General features: G+C 34.1%; 1 protein-coding gene across 1 annotated transcript in view; it reads right to left on the bottom strand.

The window, feature by feature from the left end:
- The window catches only part of CADM2 (cell adhesion molecule 2), a 262,063-nt gene that overhangs the window by 135,871 nt on the left and 111,138 nt on the right, over positions 1 to 15,054 (bottom strand). Inside the window, exon 5 of the mRNA XM_049628005.1 lies at positions 12,032 to 12,202. Within this exon, the coding sequence (XP_049483962.1) occupies positions 12,032 to 12,202 (171 nt within the window). The remainder of the gene's footprint in view (positions 1 to 12,031; positions 12,203 to 15,054) is intronic.

Here is a 15,054-nt window from a genome sequence, read left to right as displayed (position 1 = left end):
TGACAACTCAAGGGAAAAAAAGAACCAGAAACAATGATTAAATAGGACAAGGTAGACATACATTTTAAATCTGGACTCGGTATTTACAATATGATGTGTTCCAGGACCATACATGACAGTTGTTGCCCATTTGGGGCATATATATCATCAAATCCAGGGAAATATGGAAAAGAAATTCAAGTTTGCTATATTTAAATTATTATTAAAGAGTCTAACAAAGTTGTTTTTCATTATCCCTTTATTATTACATTTTCACATTGTTAAAAAATAACTTACAGCCTAAAAATCTAAAAACAATACGGCTCTTAGGCCCAGAGGGTAAATGGTAATTACATTCTTTCCTGACATATCAAGGATTAGCATAATAAAGTTTAATATATTGGTGATTATATTTGTGGTAATTATAATATAATCAAATTTATAATACTTCTTAATTATAAATTTATAAATATTGACAAAATTACGATATCAAAGAAGTCTGAGGACTGACACTACTTACTTCAAGACAGTAACCTAGTCAGTATGGTATTAATGCAAAATAAATAGATCAAGGAACAGAATAGAGAGCTCAGAGAGAACCCCACATATGTATAGTCAACGGATCTTTAACAAAGGAACAAAGGCAATTCAATGAAGAAATGATAGTCTTTTTAACAAATTACAGAACAACTGACATTCACAAGCAAAAACATGAATTCAAATACAGACCTTACATCTTTCACAAAAATTAACTCAAAATGGGTCATAGACCTACAGGTAATGTGCAAAACTATAAAACTTCTAAAAGATAAGATAGGAGACATCTAGATGACCTCAGGCTTAATGACAACTTTTTAGATACAACACAGGGAGCATAATCCATGAGACAGAAAAAAAATGATAAGCTGAACTTCATTTAAATTAAATATGTTTGCTCTGGAGAAAGACATTTTAAAAAAATGAAAAGACAATGGGGGAAACTATTTGCAAAGGATATGTGTGATAAGTGACTGGTATCCAAAATATGCAAAGAACTAACACTTAAAGCTCAAATGAGAAAAACAACACAATTAAAAACCTGGCAAAAATCTAGATAGACACCTCACCCAAGAAGATATGAAAATGGAAAATAGCATATGAAAAGATGCTCAGCGTCATAAGACATTATGGAATCGCAAATTCAAATGATACACCACCACTGTTTACAATGGCCTAAATCCAAAACACTGACAATTCCAAATGCTAGTGAGGACATGGAGGAACAGGGACATTCATTCATTGGTGGTGGGAATGTAAATTAGGCAGCCATTTTGCAAGATAGTTTGCAGTTTATTACAAAGCTAAATATGGTCTTGCCACACAATCCAACAATACGATTTATAGTACAAGATAAACATGTTTAGATTTTTCTAAAATTTCATGTTTTAGTCTTAGTAGCATTAAGATACGTTGCCTCTTCTTTTCGTAATCAATTCATTTGCTTTTGCCAAAATTTGTTCTAATTAAAATTTGAATGCCATTTACTCAAGGAAGTTGAAAACTTCTGCTCAAACAAAAAGCTGTGCACAGATATTTATAGTAGCATTATCCATAACTGCCAGAATTTGGAAGTAACTAAGATTTGTTTTCAATAGGTGAATGGATAAACAAATCCTGGTATATGCAGACAATAAAATATTATTTGGCAATTAAAATAAATGTGCTCTCAAGCCACAAAAAAGACACGCCGCAACCTTATATGTATGTTTCCGAATGAAATAAAACAGTCTGAGAAGACTGTATGCTATATACCTCTAACTATATGATATCCTAGAAAAGGCAAACCTATACAGCTAGCTAATAGATCACACGGTTGGCAGGGGGTTGAGGAAAGGGAAGGGGCAATCAAGTGGTGAAGCACAGGGGCTTTTAGGGCAATGAATGTATTTTGTATGATATTGTGACCATGGTTGTAGGACATTATACACTGGTCAAAACCTTATAGAATCTTACAACTTAAATTGTGAATGTTTATGTAAATTATGGACTTTTTCAAAGAATAATCTATCAATATTTGTTCATTAATTGTTAATATATGTACCACAATACTGTATCATGTTAATAATAGGGGAAAAATTGAGGGGGGAGGGTAGGATAAGGGTATATATGGGAACTTTGTACTTCTTGTTCAAATTTTTTATAAACCGAAAGCTGCTCCTAAAAACAAAGCCTATTACTTAAAAAAAAGTCTTTTGGACCCAGATGGTAAATAGTAATGATATTAAGTATATTCAAGGCTAATCCAATAAAATTCAATACATCAATCAATTGATTATAGTTTTCTAACCATATATTTTTCTCATAGAAATATATGTGTGTATATATGTGTATATGTATTACAGTTCAATCAGAAAACAGAACTAGAACAATTTGAAAATATTAGGACACTAATAAAATATAGGACACTAATTGAAAATATGTAGTCACTTTGGAAAAATCAGCCTTAAACTATATTTTAATAATATACTTCTAAAACATAATGCTACTAAATCAGAAGTTAAAAAAATTGAGGGGTGCCTGGGTGGCTCAGTTGGTTAAGCATCTCACTTTGGTTTAGGTCATGATCTCATTGTGTGTGAGTTCAAGCCCCATGTCAGGCTCTGTGCTGGCACACAGAGCCTGCTTCACATTCTGTGTCTCCCTCTCTCTGCTCCTCCCCTGCTCACACTTTGTCTCCCCCTCTCTCAAAAATAAATAAACATTTAAAAAAATTTAAGAAAAGAAGTTAAAAAAATTGGATATTAATAACTTGTGCTTGTTTTCTCCGTATTAGGTTTTACTTATCAAAATCTTTTCTGTCTCACTTTCTTATCCAGTTTTTATTCTCAATTAAATTGACTTAAAATTAACTGCAAAAGATACATTGTCATCTGTACCATTTATACATTCCATCATTTGGGAACTATTTTTGAATAGCTTAACATAATTTTAAAACTTCTAAAAAAATTAAAACTTCTAAAAAATAATGTGTGCTTAAAATAATGTTAAAACTTCTAAAAAATTTGTAAATGTACACATTATAATAAGCTTGATTAAGAAAGGCCAGTTGAGAATACATTGGATTAGTTTAATATATGAAATTAATATTTGTTAAAATTTGGAATCTGTGCTCACAAACATATACACTTCTCTTGGCTTAGATTTAATAACACAAAAATATTTTCTTCTATTAATAACAGAAACTTTATAGTAACATATTGAATCCATGCACTCAGATCACTTAAAATATTTGCTGATTAAATAATAATTCAATAATGCATGGACTAAATAAAATATTCTTTTACAATTAAAGAATAAATAATTATTTCATGATGCATGTCAATAATGTATCATTATGGAAAATATATGAATGCATCCTCCCTGAAAAAGGTTAAAAATCTATTGGACAACCATATATGAAAATGAATTTAAGATGGTTTAAAGACTTCAATTTTAAGACTTAAACTGTAAAACTCCTAAAAGAAAGCATGGTCAGTAAACTCTTTGATATTAGTCTTTACAGTGTTTTTTTGAATGACTCTTCCCAGGCAAAGGCAACAAAAGCTAAAATAAAGAAAAAAAGGGATTCCATCAAACTGAAAAGCTTTTCACACTGAAGGAAACCATCAACAAAATGAAAAGGCAAGCTACTGAATGGAAGAAGATATTTGCAAATCATACATCTGATAAAGGATCACTATAAAAATATGTAAAGAACTTACACAATTTAATATCAAGAAAATAAAATAACCCCATTAAAGAATGAGCAGAGGGCTTTAATATATTTTTCCAAAGAAGATATATAGATGTCCAAGGAGTACATGAAAAGATGCTTGACATCATTCATCATCAGGGGAATACAAATCAAATCACCTCATGTCTTTCAGAATGGCTATTAGCAAAAAGACACAAAAGAACAAGTGTGGAGAAAAGTGAAACCTCATGCACTGTTGTGGGAAAGTAAATTGGAGCAGCCACTATGGAAAATATAATGGAGTTTCCTCAAAAAAATTAAAATAAGAACAACTCTAGGATCCAACAATTCCATCTAAAGAAAACACAAACACCAATCTGGAGAGAGATGCACACCCTTAAGTGCATTGCAGCATTATTTGAAATAGTTAAGATATGGAAGCAGCTTAAGTGTGTATTAATAGATGAATGGAGAAAAAAGATGGTGAGAGAGAGAGAGATTACTCAGACATAAACAGAATGAAAACTCGCCATTTGCAACAACATGGATGCTCCTACAAGGTATTATGCTAAGTAAAATAAGTCAGACAGAGAAAGACAAATACCACACGCATTCAGTTTACGTGGAATCTAAAAAACAAAACAAGCAAATTAACAAAACAGAAACAGATCCATAGAGAGAGGGGGAAAAAAAACCCAAAACTGTAGGTTACCAACGGGGGGGGGGGGGGGGGGGGAACTGAGAGGTGGGTGAAATAGGTAAAAGGGGTTTAGAGATACAAACTCCCAGTTATAAAATAAAAATGTCCCAGGGATATAATATGGGAATATAGTCAATAATACTGTAATGACTTTGCATGGTGATAGATGGTATCTAAACTTCTGGTGATTATTTTGTAATACATAAAAATATCGAATCAGTCTAATGTACACCTGAAACTAATCAACTATTGTATGTCAATTATACTTCAATTAAATTAAATTAAAAAAAAAACTATTGGGATCTCAAATAGAGGTTGAAGATTAGGCTACCTTTCTTTATTAATGCAGAAAAATGTATCTTTTTGCTAAGCATGATAGATTACTTTGTGATTCTAAAATATATTCATTTCATGAACTTTGTGAAATATTTTGAAACTTAAAAATCCTTCCAAAGTATCCTCAGGCATAAAAGTGGTGTTTTGTTAATCCAAGTAACAATTTATTTTAATTTTTGAAAATTTAACCTCCAGAAACTTCTCATTTCACCTTTACTGACTCTGTTTACATTCTGTATCTCTGGACAGATAATTTGTGATAGACAAGGTAATTAAATAATCAGCATTTCACAAATGAGACACCAACTGAGTGAGAAATTTTATTTTGAAATTCTTCTTGTAGCACTCACCTTTCTGTCTAATAAACCTAGATAGCCTGAAACATTTAATTCAGTGCTTTCTGAAATAAACAGGCAGGTGGTGGAAGGATAGTTGATAGAACTAACACAGGACAATTAACAAGACATTGACGTGGGCTAGAGAGGTGAGAGAGGATTGAGTAGGTGAGAACTTAATTTTTTTATAAGTGAAAAAGGACAATCAAAAACTACATTTAATGGGGTGCCTGAGTGGCTCAGTTGGTTAAGCGGCTGACTTCGGGTCAGGTCATGATCTTGCAGTTTGTGGGTTCCAGCCCTGCATTGGGCTCTGTGCTGACAGCTCGGAGCCTGGAGCCTGCTTCAGATTCTGTGTCTCCCTCTCTCTCTCTGGCCCTCCCTGCTTATGCTTGCTCTCTCTCTCTCTCTCTCTCTCTCACAAAAATAAGTAAACATGAAAAAAAAACTACATTTAATGAAGAATCTCTGCATGCATCCGAAAATATGTCTCTTCAATATCATGTATATCTACAGTGGAGATATAAACAAAATAGTTAAAACTTCCCAAACCCATATGTACTGAATTTCTTCTATAATCAGAATCTTAATTTTTTAAATGTTTGTTTGTTTGTTTGTTTGTTTATTTATTTATTTTTGAGAGATTGAAAGAGAGAGCTCGAGTGTGTAAGGGGCAAAGAGAGAGAGGGAGACAGAGGATCAGAAGTGGGCTCTGTGCTGACAGCAAGAGAGCCTGATGTGGGGCTCAAACCCACAAACCGTGACATCATGACCTGAGTTGCAGTCAGAAGCTTAGGAATCTTAATTGCCTGAGCCATCCAGGTGCCCCCAAATCTTAATTTTTTAAATTAGAATAAGTAGAGCTAAAGAGAGATCTGATCATGTACATTAGACAGTTCAGAAAAGTAGCAAATAATGTACAGTCAAGAATTTAGTTCATCTAGGGGTAAAGTAATTCTGTTTAAAAGAGAAAAAAAAAAAGGAATTTCTTAAGCAATACGTTTTTTAACAAGATTTTAAGGGAAAAATTGATTAATAGTTCACTTGCATGTTAACTAGAATGGAAATTAAAAGCTTCAAGAAGTTAAAGGTCAGGCCTATAAATTGACCATTTAGTTCCTATAAAAATACTATTATAGCAACAAATAAATCCAGATCTTTTTCTGTTATTTAAAGATATATAATGCATTTATTTTCAGTCATTAACCTAACTCATCTCATTAGAATATATATATGTATATATATATTTCTTTTAAAAAAATTATTTTAAGTATATTCTATGCCCAATATGGGGCTTGAACTCATGACCCTAAGATTGAGAGTCACATGCTCTACCAACTGAGTCAGCCAGGTGCTCCCTAACTGATCTCACTTAAATACACAATTTTAAAACTGCAGCCTCCATCTATCCTTCCTTCCCTCCTTCCTTCTTTCCTTCCTTCTTCCTTCCTTCCTTCCTTCCTGCCTTCCTTCCTCCTTCCTCCTTCTCTCACTCCCTCCATTCCTCTCTCCTTCCCTCCTACTTTTCTTCCTCCCTTTCCTCCTTCCTTCCTTCTGTTCTTTTTCTTTTTTTTTTTTTTTTTGGTTGCTTACACTAAGCATATATGGGTTTTTATATGGTTGCTTACACTGATTTTGTTTAGGCTCACAATAGATTTTCTTCTGTGAACTATTTTAACTATGTACTGTTTTAAAACTTGTTTATAATGTGCATGTGTAAACAGTTACTTATAGGTAAAGAATGGCACTGTTACCAAATGGGAACCAGTAAACAAATATTAATGATAGCATAATGTTTCATAATTTGATGAATTATTTATAATACGTTGTGTGTGCATATGTATATATATATATGTATATATATGTATATATACATATATATATATATACACACCTATATATATATATATATTTCACTTAACGCATATACATACACACAAGAGACTTAAAATTTGGGTTCTTATTTATCCATATGGGCAGTTCAATGCCACAGTACTAAAATGCTTTCTCAGAGCATTCACTATTCTGAAATACTTTACTAATCTGTCTGTTATTTTTCTCCTTTTCAATAACAGCTGCCTTTTTATGAAATTTTGTCAGTGTCACGTATAGAAAATGAATGTTCAGTTATTTTCTTCTTTTCTGTGTTTTGTGCATATTTCTTTCTGTTCGTGAAGATACATTATTCTTATTGAGAATTAAATAAAATCTGACTTATACAATCTGCTCTTCTAAAAATTAAATCAGACAAATAAAAAGTTATTGTTTTCCAAGATCTGCATAAAAATAGAAATATGAATTAGAATTTCCATCTGTAAAAAAAGAGAGTCGCTTTTCCACAGCTCAGGTACAAAGTACGCTGTTATCTGTTGTGTGAAATTTGCAGGCGTTTGTGGTTCACAGTGAAAGTCTACAGTTTCTTAAATTTTATGTTTAAAGAAACTATCTTCCTTCATAGTGGCATTAAAATTTAGGATTAATATTTTATAAAGAAATGAATGTTGCTGTGACATACTTTATAGGCCGAGTCCTTCTAACTTGCGAATCACTGGGTTATGGAATTAAAACATAGCCCTAGGAATACAATTCCTCCTATTATCTATTTTTTGCTCTTGCAACTATGTGTTTAACTCTCCCGACTTTTAAAATTATTTTTTAATGTTTATTTTTTTTTGAGAGAGAGACAGAAACAGTGCATGAGCAGGGGAGGGGCAGAGAGAGGGAGACAGAATCTGAAGCAGGCTCCAGGCTCAGCTGTCAGCACAGAGCCAGATGTAGGACTCAAACTGGTGAACCATGTGATCATGACCAGAGCTGAAGCTGGAGCCACCCAGGCTCTCCTCTCCTTTCTAATTTCTTATCAAACCTGCCTTTTCACAGGATTTTAATTTCATGCATAGTCTCAGCTTTCCATTATTGTAGGATATACATTTACTCTGGTCACTCACCCCAGAAACAGTGGCAGCTCTTTTACTCTGGGACTCCATTTGAGCCAATCTTTGTGGTTATTCATGATAGGACCATTGTATAACAATGTGGAAATTCTAAATTTATGTTCCACAAATTCTAGGCTAACCACCTTCTTCCTTTTCCAATTCTTTCTATTTTCCCCTGCTTACATCACATATCGCACATGTGTACCTATGCAGAGCCATGAAGACCACACCCAATTAGCTCAATGTACTCTAATTTAAATGCAAACTATTGCTAAATGCCCCCTGTCTGCTCTCCACTCCTTGTTTCATCTCTGGGGAATGTTCTGCATCCCTAAGGAACATTCAGCATTATCATCAGTTAGTTTTAATTACCTTCACATACTTGAATGGTGGTGTGCTAGATGCTAAAATATATAATTTAAATAGATACGGTCTCTGCCTTCAGCCACTTACATATTAAACCATGATAAAATGAGTTGCTATTTTTAATTGGACAGCAAGTGTAACATTTTTCATGTAAAATGTTCTAAAAAATGAGGGAATTCAATTGCCTTCCTCCATGAAGTTCGCTTAATAATGCACATTGAAATACAGTGAACAGCAAAAAATGCCCGGGAAGTATATATATAATAGCTCCATTTTAGACTCCCAAAAAAGTGAAAATGACTTTGGCAGCTAACAACTGGCATCTGACAGCTAGCCTGAAATATTCTCAACAAACATAAACAATTTTCTAGAATCTAAACAATAATCAGCTAGAGCTGCTCTGTGACTATGGGGTATAAGAAGACAAAGGCAAGTCTATTCCATTTCAAGTCTGAAATAAGACAGAGACCAGGACACTCAGCAACCACAAAAAAATTAACTGCTGCATCTTTATAACAGCAAATCTAGTTCTGCTTTAATGTCTGCTTTCCAGGTAAAAGGTATCAACATATACATCCACAATTTGTCCCCAATCTTGACAGCATTCAATCCAGAGCCCTCTTCAGAATATTCAGGACAAACCCAAATCCTCTAACAAGTCTATTCATACTGTTTTTTACCAGCACCCAGAGATTCGTTTGGTATGACCTTCTTCGCCATAGCAAACTAAGTGTATCTGATCTTGCTTCACTATTGGTGGGTTTCAGTGATTAATCTTGGACTGATGAACTTTCATATTTTTATGACTTAATTTTTATTATTTTCTTTTATTTTATGTCAAAAATTATACTTAAATTAGTAATCAAATATTATTTTTAAATTCTTACTTTGGTTTATATATAAATGAAAAAAAGTTTAAATCAAGATGCTGATAACCTGAGTCCTCTCGAAATAGCAAATTATATAATCTTCCACAAGTTTAATTTGTTTTTAACGTTTATTTAGTTTTGAGACAGAGAGAGACAGAGCATGAATGGGGAAAGGTCAGAGACAGAGGGAGACACAGAATCCGAAGCAGGCTCCAGGCTCCCAGCTGTCAGCACAGAGCCTGACGTGGGCTTGAACTCACGGACCGTGAGATCATGACCTGAGCCGAAGTCAGATGCTTAACCGAGTCACCCAGGTGCCCCATAATCTTCCATATATTTAGAGACATATTGATGAAATAAGACTAGAAAACGGAAGGTACTATAGGCTGAATGTTTATGTCCCTCCAATATTCATATGTTGAAACCTAATCCCCAATGTGACAATTAGGAGGTGGGGGGGGGGGTTGGAAGGTTATGACTGGGCTTAGTGACTTTACCAAAAACAACAACAACAACAACAACAGCAACAACAACAACAAAAATCCAGAGAGCTCCTTAGCTCCATCTGCCATGTGCAGACACAGAGAGAAAACAAACATCTATGAACCACGACAAGGCCCCTTACCTGATCCTTGATCTTGGATTTCCAGCCTCCAAAACTGAGAAATAAACTTTTGCTTATATTACCACCCAGTCTATGGGTATATTTGTTACAGCAGCCTGAACTAACTAAGGCAACTGGAATTTATAGAAACCTCATTAAATGCCATAAAAATATTGTCTAGCTTGATCCTTGAAGAACCTAATTTCCTAATTTATAATCAAAGCTCAAGAAGTTTCAGTAATTGTTCCAACATCTCACTGTAAATAAATGCTGAGATTTGAAGATAATCTCAGTTTGGGCTCTAAAATATGCTTGCTGCGGAATCTGTTTCAGTAACAGGAGAAAAATTAATGAAAATACCTTAATATAATTGAAAGTATTTAAAATGTTATGATAATTTCCATTACTAGTAAACTAGGAATAATTAAGACAGTGGGTGATAATTAAAAATCATAATCAGGTTGACATTTTTTATTAAAAAGTGAAAAAAAAAAAAGCCTGGTCCCCCTGGTACTTCCTTAATCTCTCATAAATACGCTCTAGTTTTCCACTCTATCCTGATCTTACTGGTATCCTTGCTGTTTCCAGAAACACAAAAACAACACATATGCTCCTACCTCAGGGCCTTTGTACTTGCTCTTCCCTCTGTATTTTATATATATATATATTTTTTTCCATTTAAATATATGCATAATATAAACAACATATATATTTATATATAAATATATATTTATGATATATAATAATATAAATTAATATAACATAATATATATTTACATATAAACACATTGTATATATGCATGTGTGTATGTATATGTATATATGTGTGTGTATATATATATATATATATATATCCATTCCCATTTCTCAGATTGCACTCCTTATCACCTCTGCTCTATTTTTTTCCCCACAGCACTTAATACATAGAATGCTATATATTGTTTTTATTTATTTTGCTTTTCTGTCATTCCCACCTAGAATGGATGCTGTAAGAGAACTGGAGTTTGTTGCTGGCAGTGGTAATTCTGACACATGAAGACAATCTTACCTTGTTTTGTTAATGTTATTCTTTTTGGTCACTTATGTAACCTCGGTGCCCAAAACAATGCCTGTTTCATAGTAGGGACCCAATAAGTTCTTGTTGAATAAATAAGTAAAAACAAAATCCCATGAGGTCTATTAAAAGACTAGCTTTTAGATTTAACATTTTAGGATTTAGTGTAATCTTATATCACACACAAATTCTAAACACAAACTATAACTTTATCACAGATAGTAAAAGCAAACAAAAACTTTTCAATATTTAAAAAAAAAACGAGGTAATACACTTCAGAAATATAATCCTCTGGGCTCTACTTTTTTTGACTTTTTCCTATAATCTCAGTTGATTCATCTTCATGTAGATAAATATTTATACATCACCTGTTACATTCTAAATGCCATGCTAACTACTAAAAATGTCATGATTACAAGTCTACCATTTGCTAGTTGTGTGAGCTTGGGCAAGTTACTCAACCACTATAATCTTCAGTGTCCTCATCCATCAATTGTGACTAAAGGGAGTAATTAATCATCATCAGGTTTTTATGCTGATGTCCTAACATGAGCCATGAGATGAAATAATGCCAACAAAACAGCACTGCTCCCTGCCCATTGGAGTCATCCAATTAGTGTTGTTCCTATCACTTGTGAGTACTCATGATGTTGTTGAAGAGACCATAATGGATATGCCCCTCTATTTACAAAAATGTAGATTATCTCCTATAGAAGTAAAACATTGTCTCTGGTTAAAAGCACAGATAGCACGACATGCTCATGATTCACCAAATTACTTTCAGACAGTTAGGTCCATCCAGGCTCTCTCTGATTCCCAACCCTCATTGACTCTGTCAAAATGACTACTCTTCCTACCCCACCCACATAAATATGCTTACATCAAGTCACTGTGTGGAAGAGAATTAGAAGTTTTAACCTTAGGATATTTTCTTTATTTCTCTTCCTTGTCAAGAATGATACTCTGGCAAGGACTACTTTCCTCTGAATGCGATTAATACCAGTGAGGGTAGTCATACTTCATTTTGCTGTAGATTTTGCTGCACCTGTGTGGTAATGTGAGGACATTTTGAAATGATTTTAAATGTAGATGAAGAGAGTTGCTTCTGCTATCATTGGGAAGGGAGCAGCATTTACTTACAGTGTATTTCTAGCACCTGCATGGCCACCTGAGGGGTGGCATTGAGGGATTCGTGGTCTACTCTGCAGATTACAGCCACACCATCGTCGCTCCGGTCCACTCGGAAATCCAGTGTGCTGCTGACGGTGAATGTCTTGCGATTGGCATCCTCTTCTTTTAAATATTTTACATCTGAAAGTAAAATGTAAATTTTAAAATTCTATGACATCATCTTTCAAAATGTAACAGATTTCATTCACTTGAGACACAACTGGGGGCCCCACGTCTCCAAACTTCTTCAATTTTTAAAAAGCAAATATTTATTAATTTAACATTTATTCCATTTCAGTTTGAGCAAGGGTACAACTACCTCAAAAATAAATTTTAAAAGGTGAATACATCGATAAAATTAAAGGGTGGAATACAGTTGTTTCTAAACTAAAGTGCAAGATTTTTTTTAACACTCCATTTGAGAAATCAGGCCATTTTATAATATTCATGACCTTTCTTTATATTTGACTTTTGCATAAGATAATCTTAAATCTCTGAACCACTAGTTGGGAAGGGCAAATTCACAACATCCTGTTATGCCTGAAAGAAAGTACAATGTATTTGAGCTATAATTTCAACATGAACCAATGTCAGATGAACATAATTCCCAAAGAACACCAACAATGAAAAGTTGTCTTCTTCACTAAAGGAAGTAAGAGATCATATGGTATTTGTCTTTTGCTGACTGACCTTATTTTGCTTAGTAATACACATTCTGGTTCCATCTCACTCATATGTAGAATTTAAGAAACAAAACAGGTGAACAAAGAGAATGAGAAAGAAAATTAAGATAAAAACAGAGAGGGAGATAAACCATAAGAGACTCTTAAATACAGAGAACAAACTGAGGGTTGCTGGAGGGTTGTTGGATGGGGGGATGGACTACATGGGTGATGGGTGATGTGTGATGCCTTAAGGAGGGTACGTTACGATGAGCACTGGGTGTTATATGCAAGTGATGAATTTCTGGGTTCTAATCCTGTATCTATTATTACACTATATGTTAACTAACTTGGATCTAAATGAAATTTTAAAAAAATAATAAAAGAGGACATGGATGCAAAAATTCTCAACAAGGTACTAGCAAATCAAATCCAACCACTCATTAAAAGAATCATTCAACACAATCAAGTGGGGTTTATTTCTAGGCTGCATGGTGGTTCAATATTCACAAATCAATCAATGTGGTATACCACATTAACAAAAGAAAGGATAAGAACCATATGATCCTCTCAATAGATGCAGAAAAAGCATTTGACAAAGTATAGCATTGATTCTTGATATAAACCCTCAACAAAGTAGGGATAGAGGGAATATACCTCAACATCATAAAGGCCATATACAAAAGACCCACAGATAATATCATCCTCAATGAGGAAAAACAGAACTGTTCCTCTACGGTCAGGAACAAGACAGAGATGTCCACTCTCACCACTGTTATTTAACATAGTACTGGAAGTAGTAGACTCTGCAATCAGACAACAAAAGAAGTCAAAGGCACCAAATAACCAAGGAAGAAGTTAAACTTTCACTATTTGCAGATGACATGATACCCTATGTAGAAAACCCGAAAGACTCCACCAAAAAATTGCTAGCACTGATACATGAATTCAGGGAAGTCACAGGATACAAAATCATTGTACAGAAGTATGTTGCATTTCCATACACCAATAATGAAACAGCAGAGAGAAATCAAGGAATTGATTACATTTACAATCAACCATAAGATACCTAGGAATAAACATAGCCAAAGAAGTAAAAGATCTGTACATTGAAAACTATAGAACACTTTTGAAAGAAATTGAAGATGACACAAATAAAGGGAAAAAATTCCAGACTCATGGATTGAATGAACAAGTAGTGTTAAAATGTCTATACAACCAAAGTAACCTACAGGTTTAATGCAACCCCTATCAAAACACCAACAGAGCTAGAACAAACAATTCTGAAACCTGTGTGGAACCACAAAAGACCCCAAATAGCCAAAGCGGTCTTGAAAAAGAAAAGCAAAGCTGGAGGCATCACAATTCCAGACTTCGAGTTATATTACAAAGCTGTAGTGATCAAGATGGTACAGTACTGGCACAAAAATAGGCACACAGATCAATGGAACAGAATAGAGAATGCAGAAATAGACCCACAACTATATGGTCAACTAATCTTCAATGCAGGAAAGAATATCCAGTGGAAAAAAGACACTCTTTTCAACAAGTGGTGTTGGGAAAACTGGACAGCAACATGCAAAAGAATGAAACTGGACCACTTTCTTATACCGTACACAATAATAAATTAAAAGTAAGTGAAAAACCTAGATGTGAGACCTGAAACCATTGTAATCCTATAGGAGAACCTAGGCAGCAACCTCTTTGATCTTGGGCACAGCAGCTTCATTCTAGACATGACTCTGGAGGCAAAAGAAACAAAAGCAAAAGTGAACTATTGGGATTTCATCCAGATAAAAAGTTTCTGAGTCCGACTCTTGATTTCAACTCAGGTTATGATCCCAGGGTCATAGGATTGAGTCGCATGTCGGCCTCCGTGCTGAGTGTGGAAGCTGCATAAGATTCTCTATCTCCTGCCCCTCTTGCTCTCTCTCTCTCTCAAAAGGAAAGAAAGAAAGAAAGAAAGAAAGAAAGAAAGAAAGAAAGAAAGAAAGAAAAGAAAGAAAAGAAAAGAAAAAGAAAGAAGGAAAGAAAGAAAAGGAAAAGAAAAGAAAAGAAAAAAAAAAAAAAAAAAGAAAAGAGGCACCTGGGTGGCTCAATTGGTTAAGTATCCCACTTCAACTCAGGTCATGATCTCATGGTCCGTGGGTTCAAGCCCCATGTCGGGCTGTGTGCTGACAGCTCAGAGCCTGAAGCCTGCTTCAGATTCTGTGTCTTCCTCTCTCTCTTCCTCTTCTCTCCTCCCACTCTTTCTCTCTATCTCTCAAAAATGAATAAACATAAGAAAGAAAGAAAGAAAGAAAGAAAGAAAGAAAGAAAGAAAGAAAGAAA

Source organism: Panthera uncia, chromosome C2 (genome assembly GCF_023721935.1).
Source record: "Panthera uncia isolate 11264 chromosome C2, Puncia_PCG_1.0, whole genome shotgun sequence".
NCBI lineage: Eukaryota > Metazoa > Chordata > Mammalia > Carnivora > Felidae > Panthera > Panthera uncia.
This window is presented reverse-complemented; position numbering and strand designations above follow the sequence as displayed.